This window comes from Vipera berus (assembly GCF_964194415.1).
Source record: "Vipera berus genome assembly, chromosome: 6".
Lineage (NCBI taxonomy): Eukaryota > Metazoa > Chordata > Lepidosauria > Squamata > Viperidae > Vipera > Vipera berus.
The window spans coordinates 20,838,544-20,865,238 of record NC_138208.1 but is presented as its reverse complement, the minus strand read 5'-3'; the positions used below and the strand labels follow the sequence as shown (position 1 = coordinate 20,865,238).

The window sequence follows — 26,695 nt, the reverse complement described above, 5'->3', positions numbered from 1 at the left end:
AGAAAGATTAATAAAGAGATGCAAAATGTAAGGGGGCATGGGATAAAAGAGAATTGAAACCAGCATTTAATTTCTAAAGAAAAATCTCAAGCCACACTGAAAGTTGTTTTTTATGTAATATCCTTTTAGACAAGTTGACAGAAGGTGTGAAGCTTAATCAGAAGTTTTTTTAAAAAAGGGCATTTTCTTCTTAGGAAATAGCACTTTGATTTTTATGTCATCTATGTTTTGGTGCAGATTTCTCATTTTAAAGCTGGTGAACACAATTGTCAAATATTAAGTCCTTACTTGAAATACTCCCTTAAAATCCAAGCTCACTTCTGCTTACAGAATCCTCATCTGGTAAGTATTCTGTCTTTCACACACACTTTCTTCAGTATGCCAACTGGGTATAAACAAGATCAAATTAACTGAAAAGCAGATATAAATATATTTTATTGTTTTGCTTGAAGGATACCTAATGCACAGGCTTCTCCTCCTTTAATTTAAAACAATGTACTTAGAAGCTTTCATGGCAATGAAACTGCTGAATGGAACACTTTTATTCCAGCTTGCCTTGTGTAATTTGGCAATTTTTCTTTCAAGAATGAGGCTTTTTGGTAATGTGTTCAGTTATCAACTAATGATATAATGTGGGAGTGTTGGCAAAAAAGTATGTTTGAAATGTAACTTCTGAATAAAACTATTTCATTAATAAATATTTTAAAGAACGTCTTGTCATTGAGATGGCACTGATGATTAAAAGGTATGAGTCAAGTGTATATATGTACATACATATGTACATACATACATACATAAATACATACATACATACATACATACATACATACGTGTTTCCAGTACAGTGACCTACTTTTCTAGATGTATCTATATAATATAAATAGGAAAGCAAATCAACATTCTTTCTACAAAACAGGAGCTAGGTTATTTCCCAGCTTTTTAAATTATATAAGGAGTTTGCAAATTTATTCAGGACAATAAAACTGAAAATGGAAATATTTTCAGTGATATGTAATACAATTTATCATTTAAAGTACTAATTACTTATTCAGTCTTAACTTTGCTGTCTACATGGAGGAATGCTTCTCATATCAACTTAAGTATTTATTACTGTTTAATAAATTGTGATTATTGTGGGCTGCAATTAATGAATTGTTTTTAATGTCTATTTATTTTAATGTATTAAGGTTGTGGATTAAAAATATTTATGTGTTTCTTAATTGTTGTTGCAGTTATTCTTTTGTAATTGTTTACTATGATTTAAAGGGCATAAAATGTAAAGATAACCATATCCCAAGTCAGGCCTATAATTTCTTTCCAACTAAGCCATATTTCTTTCTGCTTAAATTTCTCTCAACCTTGACAAGCAAAGTTTTTTTTCCTAGCTCATCATCTGCTTACATCATATGTTCAAAGTATGTGATATTCTGCTTGCTGATCATTGCCTCAAGGGAACAATCCTTTATTTAGTTTAAAATTAATTGACTTTTTTGTCTTTTGCAGCCCATGGTCTTCCAAATCTATAATGTGAAGGTGCCTTGTCTTCTTTCAATCAGTCTTTTGATGTCTAGCATACAAAACATGCTTGCATAGGAAGCAGTACAGTACTGCTGGAAAGATTTTTTCCATTAACTATTGTGATATTTAATGTCATATAAATATATACTGTAAATCTTTCATGATCTTGACTAGGTTTGTCATTGTTTTCCTCCCTAGGACTGATCTCTTTATTTTTCCAGCACAATGTCTATTTTTATGTATTCTTGAATTAAAAAGTCAAAGAATCTTTGCTTAGTTGACACATCAACTTTTAAATCCACTAAGCATGCTGGTTGACATCACATTTCTCCTCTCAATATCAAACATTAACCCATATTTTTCACTTTCCATTCTTACTCTTAAGGCTTGCTTGGCTAACAGAATGAAGTTGTCTCCTTTGATTCCAGCTGTCCTTTCACTGTGTGAATTAAATAGATAGAGACTGTGTATTCTTGTCCTCCTCCTCTGTTCTGAATCACTGTTTCTCCAAGTTTAATTCCTACTTATCATTCAGAAAACATTAAGATATCTAGTACAACCATTTACTTTAATGTATTCCACATTCTGTCATGGTCAATATGTAACCTGCTTTCCAGTTTGCAGTCTCATTCACACAAACACATCTCCTTGATGAATTCATAGTTCTTGGTCATACATCATTTGATTATTCCAGGTCTTCTCACTTTGGAAAATGAAAAACCTCAGTCCCTTTAAAAGAAAGGAGAGATTTCTAGAGAAGTTTTTGGAGAGAGGCTTTACAAAAAGCAGGATTTTCTGTCCCCTCTTAGCCTCTGAAGCACATGTAAGCACTGAAGAAGCTAGAGAGGATCAAGGTATTGAAACTGAAAAACACTCAATTTAGGTTTTTGTTGTCTTTATAGAAATACATAAAACATATAGCCAGTAATTTGCATCCTGTGGTGTGCTTAATTCTAAATTTATATATGTCTTGATAATTATTCATTTATTTATTTTATTTATAATATTTAGAAGTTGCCCAAGTACAAAATCTTTAGATGGCTTTATTGTTAAAGCAGACAAGAGACAAGAGATAACTTTAAAAAATAAGAGAAAGTTAGGATTGTTTAGCTTTATTGTTGCATCAGCTTTTCAGCTTTTTTTTTAAATTAGAATCTACTTGTGAACTAAAATATTTTGTACTATCTCCAAATTAATTAGTACTGGCTCAGCATAGCTCTTTCATTTTTTTTAAGTTTAACCTATATACTTGATATCATTAATTTACAGTCCATTTCACCTTCTGCATCTTAAAATGTCAGGGCTGATCACTCTGAACTTCTCCATCTTCTGCTTCTTATTACTGTATGTAGCCCTTTTGAGTTCACTGTTGTTATTTGATACCCTCATATAGAATGTGTGTTTATATTGCTAAAAAGCAGCTGTGGCAGCAAGCAAGGAATTCTTTTCTTTTACATCCCATAAATGTTATTTCATTTGCCAGGCAAAATATTAATGCAGTTCCAGGTTCTTTTCCCACATTTTTAAAGTATAACATTTAAAAACTTGATATTTAAGATTCTTGCTGCCATGACAGCATCACTATTTTTGTTTTTTTTGTGTTTTTTTTAAAAAAACCCCTGTTTATTGGAAATCAAATGGGCAAAATTAATATACCTATTGCATTTAAGATACAGGTAGTCCTTGACATGACCACAATGGAGCCCAAAATTTGTGTTGTTAAGTGAGATATTGCTAAGTGAGTTTTGCCCCATTTTACGACCTTTCTTTCCACAGTCATTAAGTGAATCCCTGCAGTTGATAAGCTAAGAAAGTTAAGACTTTTCTTGCCATGTTGTTAAATGAATCTGGGTTCCACATTGACTCTGCTTGTCCGAAGGTTGCAAAATGTGTCACATAACCTTGGAACATAGCAAGATAAATGTGAACCAGTTGTCAAGCATTTGAATTTTGATCACATGATCATGGGGATGCTGCAAAGGTGATATCTGTGAAAAATGGTCATGTCACATTTTTCAGTACCATTGTAACTTTGAACAGTCACTAAATGAACTTTTGAAAGATGAGAACTACTTGTATTCCCTCCCCTTCAGCCTTACTTCACTTCACCTTTTTTGTGCATATAGAGGTGCAGTTTAAGTGCATATGTAAGCATGCAGCTCATCCAGTTCTTTAATTTCCTAAGTATACTTAATGCACTTTGTGGAGAACTTGTTATAAAGGCCCTGCTTGTATTTTGCTTGAGGAAAGCCAGTTAACACTGGAAAAAAATAAAAATAAAAAGGAAATAGAGGGAGGGCTAATGGACATTGAATAAGTATTCGTGGCCATAGTTACTTCTGGGGATATGAAGCTGCCTGCTTGGTAATCCCTGACTATTTTAATAGGATGTTTTGGGTATTATGCAAGCAATAGGAGTGCAACATTGCAGAAGTAAGTGCAATGACACAGTGGAGCTTTAAGACAATAAAACATGATTTTTTTGGCTATTCTCTTCAAAAGCTCCAAGTAAAGCTTGTCCCAATACTGGAAAGCTTATTATTCTGTCCCTTGATATGGTGTGTTAAAAAAAAATCCACAATCATCTGAATGGCATAAAATATCTGCTATTTTTTGGTGATATATTTTGTGAACTGGATCTTGACTTGTTTTAGAAGTAAAAAGAGCACCAGCACTTAGACTTACATACCCCTCCATAGTGCTTTCAAGCCTTCCCTAAGCAGTTTACAAAGTCAGCCTATTGCCCCCAACAATCTGGCTCCTCATTTTAGCTGCCTTGGAAAGATGGAAGGCTTAGTCAACCTTGAGTTGGTGAGAATTGAACTGCTGGCAGTCAGCAGAATTAGCCTGAAATATTGCATGCTAACCACTGGTCCACCACTTATTATATAAGTAATGCAATATGTACATTATTTACCTTTGCTTTTCTCATTTATCAAATTTGTTTTATTTAAGTTATTTATCAAATTTAAGTGTGGCACATCTCAGTTTCCAAATGACTCTGGGCAATTTACAAATACAATCATAAAACCATATAAAAGAGACATAATTAAAAGCACAATTAAAGCAGAATGAAGAATAGAATAAAAACAGAGTTTAAAAAAGTGTTAAAAGACCAAGGGATTTATATTTATATAAATATAAAGCTGAATCTCTATATTATGAATGGTAGAGATTGGATGAAATTAATGTGGTTTATATTTTACTTTATTTTTCTTCAGTTCAATCATGTCTATAAAATTGTGTATAAAAATATGTACAAATGTTTGTGTCAAACATTTGCAAATGAATGTTCAAATAGAGTAAAACATATTTTTGTTAGAAAATAATGGATGTTACAGAATGTGACACAGATTAATCCATCCACAATAGATATTTCTTCCCTATTAAAATGATAAACTGTGAAACCAATTGCTACACTGGATTATTTTAAGTTCATTATTCTAATGAAGAATTCTTTTTTAGAAAAGTAGGATATAAACTATTTTTAAGATAGAAATTATTTACTATTTTGTTCCAGTTTGTCTAACTACTTCTTCAAATACCTCTTCTGGTGACAGGAAAAACTAAGACTGTTTCTTCACTGATAGTACCTTGTAATTTAGGTTTTCTCCTTTTTAATGGTGGTATTTTTAAAAAAAAGTTCTTGCAAAATGACAACATGGATTCAGATGATTTAACGAAAGAAGGCAGGCTGCACGGGGAGGCAAATACTTGATGCTCCATAATACAGCTGATAAAAAATACTGATCTTCCTTCAGTGAATTTCACTAATGTTTTGTGATATTTTATGCAGGGAAAGAAACAATTGAAATGACAAGCCTTCTGAAAGGAAAGATCTGCCTTTTCATGAATCATTAGTTTGTACCCTGGAAATGTTGATATTTTCAGTTTCACATGATTTTTCTGTATGCCCCCTAGGATACTTGATGACAGGCAAATACACATTTGGATGGTAATTTTGTAATATTGATAACTTCAGTTACAGCTGTGAAGTGAGTGGTTTGTATTGGGAAGTCAGCAGAATAAATACTCTTATGAAATGCCTCTGCTGTTCTCATGTGGCTACTGTTTATCCGAGTATTGCTCTGTCAGCTGCGACACTGTGTGTGTTTGAGTGTGAGTGTGTGAAGGAAAGTGGGGGGGGGGGAGTTATTGCAGTTTTTTTTAAAACAGAAAATTGTTTTTAAGCTTCCTGCAGAAAAGCCACAAATAGCTGTACAACCTTCTTTGGAGAAATAGGCTATAATGCCGGTGGGAAATGTGAACTGCAGCAATAATTTTGTTCTCTCTCTTTCCCGTTCTGTGATAGAAAGTAGAATAGACTTTCTCATCATCTTCTAGTATGCATTCATTGAAAGTGGGATATAGGAGAAAGTATACCAGAACACATTTTTAAATGAAAACTTGGTTCTAATTCCAATTACATTTCATTGCTTCTGAAAAGGTCTTGAGCAAAGAAATTGGTGTATGCATTTATTCAAATGGTTTTAGAGCTGTCCATCTCACAGCAGTGACTCTGGGTGGCAAATACTAATTAAAAACTACATTACAACATATAACCCATGACACCTGGTTAAAACACCAGCCCCCAAATGTTAGCTTACAGTTCACCTATGTTCTCGGACAAAATGTCTGGGAGAATAACCAGATCTACAGACTCTTATGGAAAGGTAAGCTAAGTGGGTTGTACTCAGCTAGATTTCTGGGGGAAAGGCCTCAGCCATGGAGAAGACTCCCCATTGCAAGGTTTAAACATAGCAGTAAAGTACTTTCAAACTACTTGAACTCCCCACAACTTTTTTCTATGGATGTTGTACATAACAATTATGGAACTCTTCTAAATCATTTAGAGAATACACATACCGTATATACTTGAGTATAAGCCGACTCGAGTATAAGCCGAGACCCCCAATTTTACCCCCAAAAACTGGAAAAAGTTATTGACTCGAGTATAAGCCGAGGCTGGGAAATGCAGCAGCTGGAGGCTGGATCCCCCGAAAGACGTCTCTGCTGAGATGAGAGAACGGGGTGGCAAGCCGCCGAGAGAATGGGGTGGTGGAGTGCTCCGCTGAGAGAATGGGGCGGCTTGCTGTTCTCTCGGTGCAGCACGGAAGAGGCTGGATCTCGCGAAAGAAGTCTCCGCTGAGCGAGAGAATGAGGCGTCTCAGCGCCCATTTTCTCGGCGAAGACTTCTTTCGGGGGATGCAGCTTCTGCCGCCCCTTTCTCTCAGCTGCCCAGTGGAACAGCTTGCCACCAGAAATCAAGAGTGCTCCATCACTGGAGGTTTTTAAGAAGAGACTGGACATTCACCTGTCTGAGATGGTATCGGTCAGTGGTGGCGAAACTTTTAGAGACCGAGTGCCCAAACCGCAAGCCAAAACCCACTTGTTTATCACAAAGTGCCAAGGCAGCATTGGCATTCTGGTGCCCTCAGGGGAGGGGACAGGGAGGCGCCTCTGAGTGCCGCCTCTGGCACGAAAAAAAAGGGGGAGCAAAAAATGGGCCACTGTACCGCAAGGCACAAAAACGCCAACCGCCGCGCCGCAGGGTGCAGATACAAGGCACCGCACCACGTGAGAACGGGGCTGGGCTAGTGAGTATCACGCAGGCACTAACCCCGCCCCCTTTGCAGCATGTGCTTGCTCATGGCCCCGTGCACACATGCACGCATGTAAAATGCTTCCCCCTCCCTTTTCTTCCAGTCCACCAACCGACAAGGACCTGCTGCTGGCAGCGGTGGTGGCGCACGTGCCAACAGAGAGGGCTCTGAGTGCCACCTCTGGCAGGCGTGCCATAGGTTCACCACCACTGGTATAGGTCCTCCTGCTTGAGCAAGGGGCTGGACTAGAAGACCTCCAAGGTCCCTTCCAGCTCTATTCTATTCTATTCTATTCTATTCACTTTCTATATTTCTATTCTATTCTATTCTATTCTATTCACTTTCTATATTTCTATTCTATTCTATTCTATTCTATTCTATTCTATTCTGTTCTGTTCTGTTCTGTTCTGTTCTGTTCTGTTCTGTTCTGTTCTGTTCTGTTCTGTTCTACGTTCTGTTCCAATCCATTCCATATTTTCTATTCCATTCTGTTCCACTGTCAGAGCCCATCGGAGGCAACCCAGTCAGCCCACACAGGAGTTACACTAAGGCTACGCAGCCTCTCCTCTCAACCTGAACCCCTCCTTACCTTTCCTTTTATCTGCATCCTATTTTTAACTGCCGGCTCTGCCCAGCCCTATTTTGTCCTTGAGCACTCGTGAGCTCATCAAGAACAGAAGGTAACCGTGGGGGGAAAGGCAGGGCAAGATCTGCAAGATCCCCATTTGCATTTGACTTTGCCATCCCATCTGGTTCGAGATAACACACCAGAGAGAGAGAGAGAGAGAGAGAGAGAGAGAGAGAGAGAGAGAGAGAGAGAGAGAGAGAGAGACGCACACCTCAGCAAAAAAGAAAGAAAGAAAAAGAAGTAGTAGAAGAGGCAGAGAGCCCCTGTGGGTAGGAGTGAGGATGGGGAGAAACAGCAAGAAGACCGGGTGGGGTGGGTTAATCACTAAACCTTCCAGTGTTTAACCAAAGCAGCTTTTGCATTTGTCAAGCTCTGCTAGCAGGGCACTGGACGGGCCTGGCGGAGCTGCTGAAGGTGAACGGGAGAAGGTGAGTCTTCGCCGAGAAAATCTCAGCGCCCATTTTCTCGGCGAAGACTACTTTCGGGGGATGCAGCTTCTGCCGCCCCTTTCTGTCAGCTGCCCAGTGACAGAGGCTGGATCCCCCGAAACAAGTCTCCGCTGAGACGAGAGAACAAGGCGTTTCTCTCTCCCCCCCCGCTTTTGCCTCTTTTGTGTGTGTGTGTGTGTGTGTGTGTGTGACAGAGGCTGGATCCCCCGAAACAAGTCTCCGCTGAGACGAGAGAACAAGGCGTTTCTCTCCCCCCCCCGCTTTTGCCGCTTGTGTGTGTGTGTGTGTGTGTGTGTGTGTGTGTGTGTGACAGAGGCTGGATCCCCCGAAACAAGTCTCCGCTGAGACGAGAGAACAAGGCGTTTCTCTCTCCCCCCCCCGCTTTTGCCGCTTGTGTGTGTGTGTGTGTGTGTGTGTGTGACAGGCTGGATCCCCCGAAACAAGTCTCCGCTGAGACGAGAGAACAAGGCGTTTCTCTCTCCCCCCCCGCTTTTGCCGCTTGTGTGTGTGTGTGTGTGTGTGTGTGTGACAGAGGCTGGATCCCCCGAAACAAGTCTCCGCTGAGACGAGAGAACAAGGCGTTTCTCTCTCTCCCCCCCCCGCTTTTGCCACTTGTGTGTGTGTGTGTGTGTGTGTGTGTGACAGAGGCTGGATCCCCCGAAACAAGTCTCCGCTGAGACGAGAGAACAAGGCGGATCCAGCCTCTGCCGGCATGCAGGCAAATCCTGCTAAAGGGCTTTTCCCCCCCACTGGATCCGCGCTCCGCAAGCCTCTGCCGGCGGCAGGGCGCGGATCCAGCTGGCGGCAGAGGCTTGCGGAGCGCGGATCCAGTGGGGGGGAAAAGCCCTTTAGCAGGATTTGCCTGCATGCCGGCGGAGGCTGGATCCGTGCTCCACAAGCCTCTGCCGCCGGCTGGATCCGCGCCCTGCCGCCGGCAGAGGCTTGCGGAGCGCGGACCCACCCTCCGCCGGCATGCAGGCAAATCCTGCTAAAGGGCTTTTCCCCCCCACTGGATCCGCGCTCCGCAAGCCTCTGCCGCCGGCTGGATCCGCGCCCTGCTGCCGGCAGAGGCTTGCGGAGCGCGGATCCACCCTCCGCCGGCATGCAGGCAAATCCTGCTAAAGGGCTTTTCCCCCCCCCACTGGATCCGCGCTCCGCAAGCCTCTGCCGGCGGCAGGGCGCGGATCCAGCCGGCGGCAGAGGCTTGCGGAGCGCGGATCCACCCTCCGCCGGCATGCAGGCAAATCCTGCTAAAGGGCTTTTCCCCCCCACTGGATCCGCGCTCCGCAAGCCTCTGCCGCCGGCTGGATCCGCGCCCTGCCGCCGGCAGAGGCTTGCGGAGCGCGGATCCACCCGCTTTGTGTTACCTGCCATGAAACCAGTCCTTGCAGGCGTCGCACTCTATCATGAAGCGGGTTACATCGTAGGGCAGCCAGGCAGCGGAAAGAAGCAGGCAGGCAGGGCGCGGAGGTCCGGAGACCTGCCGACGTTTGGGGAGGTTTGGGGAGGTGCGCGCGCACCTCCCCAAACCTCCCCAAACCTCGGCAGGTCTCCGGACGGCGGCGGCTTGGGAGAGGTGCGCGCGATCCCGGAAGCACCGAAGCCTCGGCCGCGCGCAAGTCCTCGGTAAGTTCTTTTTTTTTGTTCACTGGAGTATAAGCCGAAGTGGATTTTTTCAGCCCAAAAAATGGGCTGAAAAATTCGGCTTATACTCAAGTATATACTACTTAATGCTGTGCCTTGTTTAGTTTGGGTTTGTTGTGTTGCCTAGCTTGTAAACTACAACTTGTGAGGTATTGCTTTGTACAGTTGTGCTTCTTTTTAGTAAAACATGGTTTGTATTTCTTGATATTGGTATAGAAAAGAAATATACTTTGCATTTTAAGATGAAATAATTTCTTTTGCCCTTTCCAAACTCATGGAAGCACAATAATTAAATATTTCTATATCTCTGAAGATTCATAATGATTGCTGATGTTAATAGAAGTTAAAATCCAGACTATCTGGAGGGGTGCCTGCTTTTACTTTCTTGTTACATGACAATATTTATTTTTGCACTTGTGGTTGGTACAGTAGGTTTACAGGAAAAAAAATCAGTTTTAAATGATACATTACATAAAATATACATGGTCAGCCTGAATATATGAAACAGCACTGAGTAAACATGTCATCTAAAAAGTATCGGTCTTGTTTTGAAAAAAAATTGTTTATTTACAATATATTAAAAGTTTTCATATGATAAAAGAAGAAAAACAGAAAATGACAAAAAATAAGCTAAAGATAAGAAATATACAAGTATCTTTTAACTTTCTTTTCAACACATAATTAGATGATTATTGTCCTTTTACCATTTCAGTACTTTATAAATCCTAACCTCCCATTTAGTCCATGTCTTTCTTAATATTTAAATCCATAAATGAGCAGTTCACTTTCCATATAAAGTTTGATGTTTTTCAGAAACAAACATTGTTGTTTTCTGACCAAACAGTTCAGTTTCAGTATTTCTGCAAGTTCTGACATGTCCACAATCCATTTCTGACACAGTCAATTTTTTAAGCACATTCCAACATTTGTCACTTCCTCCAGTATCAAAATCAGGCCATACATTTTTAAAAATGGTTTATTGACTTTAGTTTAAATATATATTCTCATTCCCATTTTACACAGTAAATTTGCTAAGTATTTAGAACTATTGTAATTCTACTTTATGTTTAAACTGGGAGGCCATCTGAATTCATTTTAAGAAATGATCTAGACTATATTTTTAACAATGCAACATATAACCTTGTTTTTCTTTACTCCATATCTTTCCTCTTTTGTTGCTCTAATGGATTCATTCTTTCATATAATATAATAAGATATTTAATTGTTTTGTGATCAGTTGTCAGAACTGTTTTACTGACGTTTCATGTACAACAGTCCTGTATCAATTGATCTTGGACAAAAGCATTTAAAAATGTACAGAAGAAAAATGTGTCTGGTGTGTGGGATTCCTTTCTCCGCCAATTTGGTTGAAGTAATTGTATTGAGTTGTTTTCTACAAAATTCATTTCTTAAGATGGTTTACAATAAATCCTGTGCTGTAGTCTGGATATTACAGCAGAGAAATAAGGAATCAAATATCATCCAGATAGCCTAAACCACAGCTTTCTTTCTTTCTTTCTTTCTTTCTTTCTTTCTTTCTTTCTTTCTTTCTTTCTTTCTTTCTTTCTTTCTTTCTTTCTTTCTTTCTTCTTTATAATTAGCTATGAAGATCAGGATATATGGGAATTAGGTTGATTATCATGTTCAGAGATCGTTAGTATTAAAAATATGTTCTACCTTATTAGCATTGTTTTATATTTACTACATGCTGTAAAATACTTAATCAGTAGAATTGAAATTGAACTGAATTTCTTGAGTTGAATTTCTGAGCATGCTGTCATGCAAAAAACAAACAATCATTTAGGTAACAAAAATGATGATACAGGGGATCTTTCAAATTTTGAATTAAAGTAAGTAACAAATGGGAGTTTTCAAAATGCTAATTTCTGTTTAGTAATCTGGCTAGCTCTCTTTCTAATTAAAAATTATCTTACCTCAGTATTGGTAAATTCAGTTGAACAAGTAATTGCATTCTTTTACCCCTTCTCATTGTTTACTTAGCAAACTTTCTTAATTTTCCAAAGCTATTGAAACTGTTCAGGTTTCACATGGTTGTTTTCTTATCTTTCTGCATGTTGTTGTTGTTGTTGTTGTTTTTTTAAAAAAAAATGTTTATACTATTTTAACATTGGAAGTATTTTACTCCGAAGGTAGTCTCATACAAAAATCAGCCTTTTCAATTTAACTTCAGAAATCAAGAAGCTACCATATTTTTTAATAATACTAATTTTAATATAGGGTTTTGAAACGTATTGACAGTACAGATGGAAATCCATGTTAAAAGTTCCACATTAAAAGTTCTATAAGTTTAATAAAAATGGCCATCAAGTTCCAGGACTAAGAGATTCTGGGAGTTGTAGTTCAAGAAAATCTTAATGGCCATATATTCCACACCCCATGGTATATAGCTAGTTCCAAAGAGTCTTTGAATATCAAATATTTGTATGCATAAACTTAAACTACAGATAGTCCTCAATTTATGACCCCAATTAAGCCCAAAATTTCTGTTGTTAAGTGAAACAGTGTTAAGTGAGTTTTGCCCCTTTTTATGACCTTTCTGGCCACAGTTTTTACATGAATGACTGCAGTTGTTAAGTTAGTAACATGTTTATAAAGTGAATCTGGCTTTCCCATTGAATTTCCTTGTCAGAAGATCGCAAAAGGTGATCACATGACTCTGTCATAAATACAAACCAGTTGCCAAGCATCTGAATTTTAATCATGTGACCATGGTAATGCTACAACAGTCGTATGAAAAACAATCATAAGTCACTTTTTCGGTTCTGTTTTAACTGCAAATAGTTACTAAACAAATGGTTGTAAGTCAAGGACTACTGTATTTTGTTAAATTGTACCATTTAGACACTGCGAGTAGATATGTCTGGTTCACCACTCAATATCATTGGTTGTTTGCAAAATGTAGCACAGTTGGAAGAACTCCGTAGCAAATTTCTAATCTGTATGGAAAGAAATGGTTTATGTGCCCCTGCACAACTGCTCTAGATATTTGGGTACTTGCCCAAGAGGAATTATTGGTATTTGGTATTTATTGTCCTTTTTTCTAACAGAAGAATTCTGAAAATTCCACTTAGAAATGCTAGTGCTGCTGGGGGAAAAAAGGTCACTGACAATCCAGTCTAACTTTACAGGAAATATCTTTCATACACTGAGCACACTCCTCCTGAAAAACAACAGATCCGTATCAGGAGTCCCCAAAAGTCTGCAGACAGTGCTGCTCTGGTATGAACCTGGCCCAGAGTAGGCGCCATACGGTAGAGACTTTGCTTCATTGTGGAGTATGTGCGGCCAGATAAACTAACTTTTCTACCCCAGTGCAATCTCTAAATAGCTGTACATAAAATGATGTTCTCTAAAATCTTATTATGGAAAGTCTTCAAGATAATTAACTGGCAGATGGAGCCAGATGTTGCTTCTGTCTGTAGTGTAGAGGAGAATCCTTATTTTTATTCCAATGCTCCTTTTTCTTAGTCTGGCTGCTTTCTTGGTATTCGCAAGTCAGATGTTGACAGAACAAATTTTGATTTAATTTTCAAGCCAGATCAATCTTTATTATGGTCATAGACCAGCATACATTTTAACTTTAATTAGAAAGAGAGCCAAAGGAAAAAAAAACCTTAGGATTAATTTCATCTTTTAAAAACTGGGGGGTGGGGGGAATGGCTCCATATAAATCATACCTAGAGCTGATTTAGAAGTATTCCATTGTGTTTATTATAGGCACCAGTGAAACTGAAAAATGTTCTCAATATTAACTCATTCATTTTCTTATGGTGAGGGTGCTGCTAGCTTAGTAATTGCTAGTACTTCAGCAGACCCCTGTATTTAGTGGATGCTCATATACTTAAAAAGACATGGGATACCTTGGTTAAGTTGCTGTCAAATATTTTTGCAGGCAAATCATAAACCTCTTACAATGAAAATGCATCAAGAAGCCCCCCCCCCTGTGGTGGATAGCCCTTTTGCTGAAAGGATAGCATGTCTGTATCTAATATTATTGCCTTTCTGTTTTGGATGAAAATCTGCTTTTTGTTATTTGGGAGTTAGTTTCCAGTAGTAGAGGAATGCAGAGATAAAGTTGACAAAGGAATGCAAGAACAGTCAGCAGAACTGTTAAGAGATAATAAACAAATGTGTAAAAGAGGACATAATTCCACAAAAGGAGGATCATGAGAAAGAGAGTGAATATAAGAGAGATTGAGATCACAGCAAAAGCCTCTTTGGAGGTAGGGGAAGAATAGTAAGTCATGAGAAACAATCAGTGGGGAAAAAAAGCAAATCATCTCTGATTTTCTTCTTATTCTTCCTGCTAATTCTTTATTTGGCTATATGGAAATGAGTAACAATGTATTTTGATAAGAGCAGCCATGCCAGCAGAGTTATCTAACGGCACATCACTTGTGGGAGATAGAGGTAGCTGAATTCATGGAACCATGGTCAAAAGTGCATTTAGCTCTAGCTATATATATGTCCCAGACCTAAATAAAAGGGATGAACTTTTACACCTCTACTCCGCGAGCTGCATTGGCTTCCAGTTGCCCTTCGGGTGAAATTCAAGGTGCTGGTGATGACCTATAAAGCCCTAAATGGCGAGGGTCCGGGATATTTGAGGGAACACCTGCTGCCAGCATCAAGTTCCCTTCGTCCAGTGCGCTCCCACAGGGAGGGTCTCCTCAGGGTGCTGCCGGTTAAAGACTGCCGGCGGGTAACACCCAGGGGTAGGGCCTTCTCAGTGGGTGCGCCTGCCCTGTGGAACCAGCTGCCTGCGGAGCTTCGGACTGCCCCCAACCTCCGTTCATTCCGCCGGGACCTGAAGACCTGGCTCTTCGAGCTCTCTGGCCCAGGCTGAGAATATTTTTAATTTTAATTTTAACTGGGTTTTAATTTTCTCAGGGTTCTATTTAATCTCTTTTAATTTGTTTTAACGTTTGTATTGACTGTTTTTTAAATGCCCTGTAAACCGCCCTGAGTCCTTCGGGAAAGGGCGGTATATAAATCTAAATAAATAAATAAATAAAATAAATAAACTCTTTACATTCCGTTTCGCAAGTCTAAAGTACCGTAAGGGGGGAAAAATAAGCAGAATACAGGATGCTGTTATCTAGGAGAGACAGAGATGAAATGCTAGATCGCCACAAGACAATGTTTTTCTTGATTTCAATTTTAAAAAACACATCACATGAACGGCAGTGTTGCTCGGGGGTATAAATAGATCAGGTCTGTACTTGCAACACCTGCCTTGGTACCTCATGACATTCCTGAATATGGAGATGATTCACTTAGTGTTTCTGGAGGCATTTTGAGCTGTGGTCTGATTCGTCTTTCAGAACAGGTGCCAAAGAAATTTAAGCTTTCTGTACCATCTTCAGTATCAAAAAAAAACCAAAACCCTGCAAATGAAACCGCAAGAAGGTGTACATTTTGTTTTTAGCAACTTTGCATTCCCTCTGTTCTTAATATTTCAGTGTTCAGCAAAGACCCCTTTAGCAAGAATGGCAAGTAAACTGCTTTAAAGAGTATAGGTATTTTCTTGGCTGTATAAACCTTAGTCCAGGGTGCCCAACCTTGGCAGTTTTAAGACCTGTGGACCTCAGCTCTCAGAAATCCCTAGCCAACCATGCTGGGTGAGAATTCTGGGAGTTGAAGTCCATAAGTCTTAAAGTTGCCAAGGTTGGACACCAGGGTGCCGAACATAGCTGTCTCCCAGCTTTCTTTTTTTTCTCCCAACCGCAGTTTTCTTCCATGCAATTCTCTCTCATTTGCAACCTCCTAACAGTGTCTGAATCATTCTTCCTCCTCCATTGGCATCCCTATTAAACCAGAAGTTAATTTTATTAACTCCCAAGCCAGGATTGAGAGCTCTGTACGTTTCTTGGTGCATCGCAGTAGCTGGGGATCTGCCCAGTTCTCCAAACACTGGGAAATGTGCCATCCAAGCAGAATGAGATATTGTTATAATCAAGAAAATCTCTGTTGCGAGTGAAGAGCCTTCTCTTCTTGACAGAAAATACAGGATAGGGTTGCACATACTGTATTTTGCATGCATGCTGGAAGTCAGCATAACAGACATTAAAGATAAACACCTCTCTAGGGTGAACTAGGTTACCAGTGGTGGCAGGAAGCCCTTTTAAATCACTCCTCATTGAAGGCAGAAGTAAAGAATATTTTAAACAGGGATTTCAGTTCTGATGAGGTAATGAAATATATGTAGTCAAACACTAAAATGCAGGAAATGGGTAAAAGTCAATATTGGGAGGAGAGTAGATTACTGTAATGATTCATACATAATATACAACTTTATGATTTAGGAGATAGATACTGTTGACGTATTGGCTAACATGAATTCACATACATACACACACACACACACACACACACACAAATTAATATTAAAATATCTGATTATTTTACTACATGTATGGCCACATTTTTTAGAGCAGACTCCAGTGTTAAAAACAAATTTAATTTGTTTGCCATGGGTTGGAGAGGAGCTAAAGGGCAGCATTCACAATGAGTCAGAATGAGCATACAATTCATGTTCAGTAAGTTGATTATTTAAATTTAAATATTTGATTTTTTTTAAACAAGATATTACTTGTTTAAATATACTAGAGGAGCATAGTGCTTAATTCTTTTTCTTCAAGCTAAGCTCACCAAAGTAAAGCAAAAGCCAGGTGACAGGTTATATGGTTTGTTCAGTTTCATGACTCTTGAGTATCAGTCATCAAGATACCACCCATGTGTGCTTCAGATAAAAGCTATGCAGCTTTTCCAATAACAACTAAGAGCATATGCAGCACCCATTAGGCTTCTCCAGGCTGGCTTTCTCCATCTTCACTAGTGTTAGTGCCACCTTAGTTGCTTCTGGGTTATTTGTCAAAATTACCTAATTTCCTTTAGGCCCAGAACTCAATTTTACAGGGATAGATAGTCTCCTTTTAAGTGAGTTGGCTCCATATCAGCTATGAGGAATATAGTTGTGTACCAATTATCTTAAGGTTGACAGTTGATGCTTCCAAGATTGCTATTTCCTTCTACTCCTTCACTTGCTCTACTCACTTGTCATAGTGTCTAGCATGCAAGATTTAGTCCTCAGCTGAATTAAGGGTAATTTTATACTTCAGCTCTTGGTCCACATGTGGAATGTAACATCTTGTTCATTTTGTCTTGTCTTTGGTTGCAGCCCTTGTAAGAGTGGCATCTTTGCATTGGTTTAGATGTCAAATAGTTTATCTCTTAATTTGACTTTTCATCAATGTGACAGTTTAGAGATAAGTATTTAGCCTTTGTATGTTTATCCATGACACATATCTTTGCCAGTAACATACTTGTGTTTGAATGCAGAACACATTTTTAATCTCTTCTTATTCGGGCATCTTGTCTGTACTAGAAGCATTGGTTTATATCAGTAGGATGAAACCATAGGTAATCCTGAAATTATGATCAATTGCTTAGTGACTGTTTGAAGTTATGACTAACCCAAAAAAGGAAATTTATGACCTGGATTCTGATAATCAGGCCCCACCACGGTCTCATGACTGAACTTTGAGTGCTTGGCAAGAGGGCCACATTTATGTCTGTTTTCAGCATCCCATGGTTACAAGACTACATTTTGTGATGGTTTTGTGGATATCTGCCCTTGTTTTTGGCCGTGTCCATAGTTTGTTCATTTAACAATCATGGCTTTTGCTGAACAATTGCAGATTCACTTAATGACTACTGTAGAAAAGATGACTGACCCATTTTACAACCATTACAATATACTACTATAATGGGCAGGCTCTATTACAGACGTATGCCAATTACTACTTGTATTCATGACTTAGAAATAGCTCTAATCATTAAAGTTTACTTCCAGGGATGAACAGATTGGATTGTATCAAACAGTGTTACAATTGTGGCATATAAATAACTTATCATAAAGTCCACTGGTCGGTTTCCTATATAGTACTAAAGCAGCTTACATTTCCTATTTAGCGTAGGAAAAAGTAAATGGGAAAATGGCAATATCCGGTTAGCTAATTCAGCTATGCTTAATCAAGCAACACAGCACTGCTGTATCTTTATCAAATCTTATTAAATAAATAAATACTAAGGCCAAACATAAGATCATTATCTTTGTATTTTGGGACACGCTGCTTCTTCAGAGCACAATGAAACCTCTACGGTAGATCTTTCTTTTCTTTAGGAATGTACCTTCCTATATATATTTTGCACAGATTTGTCTTTGGGCAGAAGTACTAACAAAGGTCCACATACATGTGTGAAGAAACTGGTTATAACATTGTGATAGCTTTGATACCTATTATTTGGTTCTTTGCTGAGGCTCAGTCACTGAAGCTATCTTTGTATTCTGAACCATTGCAATCTATTTTCCACTGGGGCAGGTGTACCACCTGGGTCTCAATCCTTTTGTCTCAGAGCTTGTTGGATCTATCCTTCTTTTTGCTCAGAATAAAAATAGAGAGAATCCTCATTACATGGCCTCTTTCCACAAAAGATCTTTATGCAGTTAAGTGGCCATCTTTTGTGGACTTTTCCCAAAAGCATAGTTTCATTTCTGTGCAATATCAGAGTCAAAATATTTTGTCATTCCTTTTGGATTGGAAACAATGTAAAACACTGTGGCTGAGCTCTGTCCTTCACCAAACTGTATTTCACAACCGTTTCTTTCTTCTTTCTTCTACCCACTGATAGATAGCACCAACTTCTTTTCATCTTTATACAACAGTAGTTTCATCAGCCTGTTCCTAGGGTGTTTCTTTCATTTCCCCGTATTGACATCAAAACATTTGAATTGGTTGCTTTCTGTCATAGGTGATGGCGTTGTTGAATGGGAGAGTTATATGTCTTGCATAAAGAACCATCATTCCTTTTGTGTATAAGATAGTTATTTGTGCATAAGATAGTTATTTGTGTATAAGATAGTTATTTGTTTCCTTCCAAACCCATTACCAGAATGCACTTAACTAAGGACAGTATCTTAGGACTCCTCCATTCTTTTATCATTTAAACAGAACTTTCCTTTCATATTTGTAGAAATCTTCTACAAGAGGATGGGTACAGCCTTCAGCTCTTTATGTTAATAAAGAGTTAATAAAAAGTTAATAAACCTTTCTTCCATTTAATAAGCCACTTATGAAGCACAGAAACTGTGAAGAACTAGTTATTTAACCTGGAAACTTGAGTAATTCAAATGACCATCTGTGAATTCTCACAACTCACCTACTATCACACTTGTTACATAACTTTAACATTCTTTCTTGGTTCACTCATAGATTCAGCCATAGATTCAATCATGTTTGGAATGCATGAACGATGAGATTCTTTCCAAGAATATTATATGCTCTGGAAAACTCCAAGCTAGCTTTGTGCATAATTAAAATTAATAATTTGGATGTGAATTCGCTGAGGACTACTTTAAAAATTCAGATTACCAGCCAGAAACTAGTTCCTGCCTATGAGCAGTATTCCTGAGAATTTTAGACTAAAATATGCCTCTGGCAGAAACTGGTTTTCAAAGATATTTGAATTTTAAAGATTGTACTTTTGCATTTTTACTGTATAGTAGCTTGTCAGAGTTTAAAGTTTTATAAACTTTGATTAATACATAAAGTCTGGAGAAGATTTTCTTCTCTTCTGGGAAGGTAACAGAATTTATTATTTTTGTTAATAGCTATTTACAGTTTGCTAGGTTGTTTAAAAACATTCCATTTAAATCTGTCATTCATCTTACCCTCAGTATTTGAAGAAGAGGAATAAGCATACATGATAAAGAGGGGGAAAAACTAACATTTTTATTTAATTGTCATTTTATTTAAATTATTTAATTAGAATTTTTCACAATATCAAATGACATTCTTTGTCTGATGTTCGGAACATCTAAAAATAGTTGAATAATAAACTGGATGCAAAAATGACCTTCTGCAGGCATGTCTCTGTTGCTCACAGTTCTCTAAATTACTAAAAGAGTATTTCACAAAAATAAAAACAGAATAATCTTACCTTCATTGTTTCAGATAATTAGACAGATTTCCGGACCCAAAGCTCAGTGTCAAGATTATTTTTAAATTATCAGTTTATATTTTCTTTATGCTAGTGGGAGAAGACTTCACAGTAGAATAGCATAAATGCATTTCTTCTTTCCTCTTAAAATAATTTGGATCTAAGCCATAGACATTGCTATACCACTTTAATGTTGAAATAATTAAGTAGTCATCTGCAGTATTATACCAAACAGTAGGGAGCATCATAAAATTAACAGCTACAATTTTGCTCAAAGCTTGTATTGAATTATAGAGCCTTACGGCCCTTCTGAAAACTCCATTGACAGGAATGTTGTTTCTCTTGGAAATCAGTTTTGGATACTTCAGACTTAGTGTAAAAAAGGTTTCCAATTTTAGTACTCTACAATGTGGTTTCTATTTCATATATAATAATTTTATTAAACATTATAACTAGATAAAAACCAGTACAAACTAAAAATAGAAAAAAAATAAAAAATAAGAAAAAAGAAAAGAAATATATAAAGATATGAGTTCCCCCTTGATCATAAGAAACATAAACAATTTTAGCAACATGACTATCTTAAAAAACAACAAATGATCTCTTCTTCCCATATCGTATCTCTTATCTATAAACAAATCCTAAAAATTAGCAAAATTAAGAGTTACCTGCGATAACAATATCTCTAGTTTAATTTTCATCTAATACACCAAATTTATATTCCTTTTACTTTTAACAATCTTGTTCTTTAATGGTTTCAAATACTCACTTGAAAATCTGTAAACAGTTTTCTAAGAATTTAAGTTCTTAGACAGGGTTGCCCAATGCTTTGTAAACAGTTATGTTAATAATACTCCAGGATCCCTGTATGCTTCATATGCCAAAGTTCCATGATAAATTTATTAATATTCTTTTATATCCTGATAGGGTTTTAATGTTGTAAATTCAAATTGGCTTGTAAAGACTGTTGCGAAAGCTAAATAGCTATCTTGGGTAAACTGACTTATAAAAGTTATTTCACATCATGGGTTTTCCACCCAATATTTATTCTCAACTGTCTCCCATGTAAATGACATTTTAATCAGAAAATTTTAGATATCAATGCCAAAACAGTCTTGGGAGTTATTGATAAAAACTAGATTTTTGTGCTGAGTCACTAACAACAAAACTATTTCTCAGTCTGAGAAATACCTTTCAATGAATTTGAAGAAGGACCTATTCTAGAATAAGGTATAAGGTGTTGGATTCCATAGTAAAATATGGCACTTTCGTCACCTGCCATACTGTATATGTGGTGCCCCAGCCATCAAAAATATTGTTTATCTTTTGTTTGACCATCAACTTTATGCCTCTTTTAGGCTTAGATATTTGACAACCCCAATTAAAAAAAAACAGCTCACTAGGACTCAAATCACAGATTGTCCTATTTCCTCCTGGGCTGTAATGTATATACAGTATTATGAGCAGAACAGTTTATAGACAAGGCATTTTATAATATACAAGGGATGTATTTATCTGAATGCTGATTTTTTTTGCATTTAACCACATATGTATTTTATTATTGTATTTTCTTTTTATCTATTTTATTCTGGAATTATATTTTGTATTAACCCCTATTTTACTTTCTTTGATATGGTCATAAGATTAATAAATTAATAAACTATAGTAGTTACCATCTGAACTCTATTCTAAAGAGAAGGGAACAAAGAGAGCCAGGTGGCATAACAAACAATATTTGTGTTAGGAAGGAAATAGAAATATGGACCTAGAAATAATAATTAATAAAGAAATAACAAGAGTTGTCCGATTTAGTAAATCTTATAAAAACAAGTTTTACATAGTTTTTTCTCATTGTTTTATTGCAGATTTGGCAGACTGATCCAGAACGTGAATTGTTGAATGCTGGGGGAGCCAGTACATTTTTTGTATGGATATGCTTACAGATATAAATTCTTCCTGTTTTTAGAGAATTTTATGGTACTTGAAGGAAGCCTGCAGGGATAAGCGTCCCAGTTCTCAAGGAATTATCGTATGAATCACTACAGGTAATTATTTTTTCTAAATAGTATTAATGTGCTATACAAGAACATTACTTTGATAAGTAATTATACCAAAACCTTGATTTATTGGACCAGCTAGGAAGAAGGCTGTCTATTATAGCTGAATGTCCATTAAATCCAAATTTATATAACTTTAAAAAATGTGAATACACACACATACATACATACGCACATACACACACATATATATGCTTAATTATTTAATTAAGTATATTTGTGTCAATATACAATTACACAAATGAAATAACTATCTCAATTATATAATTATCTAAATCATAAATGGCATGAATAGTGTTGTCTGAATTGCTTTAGAAACAGAACTTTGTACATTGTTTGGGAATAAAACAAAAAATCCATTCTACCAAGGTTCATTGAATAAAAAGTCAGATTTTGCTGTAATTAATAAGTTATTTTTCAAAATTGATATATTTTTGAAGTGTAAAAATATAATTTAATCATGCAGTATCCAAAGAATTATCAAGCTTTTCATTATTGTCATTGAAATGAATAGTCTTGAATCCTTTTGAGATATTTTAAGATTTAATAGTCTAATTATCTAATAAATAAATAATCATAGTTCAAGGGTTTAGTGTAATATTTTAAAATATCAACTATTGATTTTAAAAAACTGATGAAATATTGAATTCATGATTATTTTATGGTACTTCTGGATAGTGGAGAAGATTTTGTTCAGTTGTCATGAGCATCATCATATCTTGTGTAGTGTTTAGGATTCAATTCCTTTCTTGATATTTGAAGAATGATGCATGCAGCCTTTCTTGAAATTCTTTGATGGTCCTATCAGGAATGTTTTTCAGCATGGTTTATTCAGAAGGTCTGGGATGGCAGAGTTATGCCTTCTTTTGAGTCAAGCTTGATTCCTAGTGACTTCATGTAGGAAAATTATTTCATATCCAATAAATAGTAAGGTTAAGCAATAAAAAGAAAAAAATTATTAGCCATGATATCATAGGACCTATCCTGTATGACAGGGTTAAAAAGATTATAGTATTTATAGCTTCACACACACACAGAACAAAGTACATTTATTTCCTTGGCTACATGTATATAATAAAATGTTATATCATTATGTATATGAATATGTACATGCCTAGGTATATGTTCTCTAATCACCCAACATTCATTTTAAAAACATTTTAAAATATCACTGTATCATTTTAAAATCACTGAATTGCCATTTCCTCATTTTGTAACCATCTTGACATACTTGCTGAATTTATTTCTTTGCTTCTTTATTAGATTACTATCTTCCCACAGTTTAACAACTCTGAGTATTATAGTAGTTGTTATACTACTATAATATACTAGTATTATAGTATATTGCTTTCTTGTCAAAAGATCTAGTCCAACGGTCTTCAGACTTGGCCCTTTTATGACTTGTGGACTTCAACTCCCAGAATTCCTGCATCATCGTTCCTGGCTGAGGAATTCTGGGGGTTGAAGTCCACAAGTCATAAAAGGACCACATTTGAAGAACCCTGGACCAATCCATCATCCCTCAGTGATTGGTATGAGGAAACAAGAAGTGGGAAAGAGAGTCTGTTCCCTTCAGTTCCAATGTAAAAGACAGAATATATTAAACAAGCCCACAATTGTTAATATGGGCTTTTATAAGCAATGAAAAATGAATTTGTCAGAAGTGTGGCAATATGAAAGAAATAAAATAGGCCATCCTGTTGTGGTAATGAAAATTGCACTTCTAGCGATAACTTGAGGGCAGCAAAAGAGTTAGGAAGAACGTGTTTTGTTTTGATTTTTTAAATGGAAAATTGGGATGGTTTAAGGAATTGACAGGCAGCAGTGGTGTATTGAATTAAAATGACCAGGATCATTGAAGGGGGGGAGGGATGAGGCAGTGTGGGATCAGTTCACCTTGTGCAAACACCCACAAGTAGAAGATTCAAAGAAACAGAAAGACCCAAGTTTATCACAAGTGATTGCAAGATTAGTTTAATGAAAACCCTCCTTTAACTCTACAGGCAATTGAATAGCAGCTACATTTTAGCATAAACATGCTGTTGTATTATCAGGCAAGAAAATAGTTAATCTTATGGATTTCAGATCAATTAACATATTTCATTGTAGCACTGAGGCTTGGCAGAGTTTACCTGAATGATGCTGGCACAGTTACCTGGCTGAAAGAATCAATCTCATAGAGTAGCTATTAACTTTTTATTTGTAATTATGCTTTGAACAACATGAAAAAAAGTTCATCTAGTTCAGGGCTTTTCAACCTTTTCACCCATTGTACCACTTTTAGGATATGGCAACATCCGAGTACCACCAGTCGCCTAGCAAGGTGTCAAAAACTTGATGACCAAAAAAACAAAAACAAAAAAAGGAAAAAGGTGATGAAGTACAGGTAGTCCTCGACTTACAACAGATTGCTTAGTGACTCTTTGAAGTCACAATGGCACTGAAAAAAGTGCCCCCCAAGCCACAGTCGAGCAAGACACCTGCCTGACTGCCCAGCAGCGCTCTTCCTCCTGTCCGAGGTTTTCATTGTTGTAAGCATTTCTGTTGAGGATTGGCAGCAGGGGTGGTGGTGTTTGGTTTTTATTTCCCTCCCCTCTGCTGGGTGGTTGTGGCAGGTTTTGGTCACTTCACATAACCCTGGGACACTGTGACCGTCATAAATATGAATCAGTTGCCAAGCACCTGAATGTAAATCACACGACCCTGGAGATGCTGCAACATTCCAGCTGATCGGAGCTTCTTCTGGGCTCAGCAGAAGCGCCAGGATCAGTGCCGAGCTCTAGCTGGAGCCTGGTGCTGATCCTGGCACTTCCGCTGAGCCCTGACAGCCCTGCAGCTCCAGCCATCTCTCGCTCAGGCTTGTGCAGTGCTGCCACTGATTCAGCTCATTCCCCTCCCCCTCTACCACTTTTCTAGGATGGTTGCGTACCACCTGCTAGGTGCTAATGTACCACAGGTGATACCCATACTACTGGTTGAAAAGCCCTGATCTAGTTCATAAGTAGGTCTTTGTTGTATGTTTTCTCTTGTCTGATGAATCTTAAACTAACGAGGAGATTTTGTTTTGCTCTGTTCTTGGTTAATGTTTATATTCTTAATTTACAAATACCAGCTATATTTTGGGAGGAGTGGGGGTGGAAGCAATGCCTCCTTTAAGAAACTACATTGACTTTCTTGATGACAGTATGATAATGATTTGCTTCTGCTTCTTTGTATGATGGCTTTCAATTATGAATCTAGCCTACAGACCTGTTATTCCTTGGTTTCCCATCCTCATACTAAATAACCCTGGTTAGCCTTTCAAGGTCAGCTACGTGCTGCCATCTAGCTGGCCATTAATGTATTAATGACCATAAATCAAAACTTTTCGGAAATGAGTTCTGTTGAAAAACAAGGAGACAGCAGCAAGAAGAGAAATGAAATAACACTATGAAAAAACTAAGTGGATTTGGCATTCCTACTTGTTAATAGGCAAGTGGATTCTGTCATGATGCACATAACTAGCTGCAAATGAAGTGCTTTTTGTTTTAGCATAGATAGTGAACAGAGGTTTAAGCTTTCCCTTAGGAATAATTTGATGAAAACATCTGCCTCTAATTTACAGGCACCTGAAAAGCAAAACCAAGAGAGAAAATTTAATTATGGAATCTAGATTCAGACAATGTGGTTAAATGAAGGGAACAAGGTTTAACAGTTTGTACTTTGAAGGATGCGTGACCAGAATAATGTCATAGAAGCTGCTGTGTGCAGTTTTTATTTTTAAAAGTCACTTTCACATATTCAGTTTGATGCCAATTTCAGAGATTTTAAACCTCTTTTTGTAGCTTGAGGAGCCACAGAACAACAAATGCCGGCAGTGGTTAGCAGTGTGTTTTGTAGTGGTCTGAATGCTAGATTAGATTCAGGAGAATGGATTTTAAATGATTGGTCTACCACCAAGTTCTGACTTTAAGCCAATCATTTTATCTCAGGCTCCTCATAGGGTTGTTGTGACGAATAAATGCTGGTGGGGTGAAGTAATTAACAATATTAATTATTTATCCTTGTATAAAAAGGAGTATTTGGATTTTGAACAAACAAAGTCCAAATGCAATTATAAATTAATGTTGGGAAAATTATTCACATAAGAGATTTTGTCTACTACCTATTTCAAGGTTAAAAAACTTGGTGATAGTGGCTAATGGTGAATCTTAGATCATTCCTGCTCCCTGCTTTTTAAAAAAGTTACTTTATTTAGATACTTTTGGTTAACAATAATAAATTAGAAGCTGGCATGCTGCCAAACAAGCAGTCCATTTTTAGAATCAATTTGTTTGCAAGAATGCCTAGTATAGCCCTTCTTAGAAAATTAAAATGATAGATGAGTGGATCCTGATTCTGTGTTAGGCAGTATGCCCATCTCTCTATAGAGGGGAAGGTGGAGGCAAGGCAGTAGTGGACATCCTGAAGATCTCCAGAGATTGTGACCCTAACCCATAACCAGCCTTTTTGTGAATGTGCAACTGCCCAGACTAGCCATATTGGGAGAAAAAAACCACACAACATATGCTAAAGATTTCGATTTTCCCATTAACGAAACAAATTAGTTAACTTTACATCGTTTGGTAGATCAGACCAGAAGATCAATTCCACATGAACATTAGAACTATTTTTGTTGTGATAGTTTATAATAGAATCTTTTAAGCCTGACTGGGCTATACTTCCTCCCATCTCCTTATTACAGTACACCAAGGTGAATCAGGGAAGCATCTCCCTGAATTTCTTCTGAATATT

The 26,695-nt window shown here is 37.5% G+C and overlaps 1 protein-coding gene across 3 annotated transcripts in view; it reads left to right on the top strand.

Moving 5' to 3' along the window:
* Positions 1-26,695, top strand: part of PLXNB2 (plexin B2) — a 394,275-nt gene that overhangs the window by 87,949 nt on the left and 279,631 nt on the right. For all 3 annotated transcript variants that reach the window (XM_081330942.1, XM_081330943.1, XM_081330941.1), the window contains exon 2: positions 21,731-21,910. In XM_081330942.1, the coding sequence (XP_081187068.1) occupies positions 21,897-21,910 (14 nt within the window). In that variant the 5' untranslated portion in view covers positions 21,731-21,896. The remainder of the gene's footprint in view (positions 1-21,730; positions 21,911-26,695) is intronic.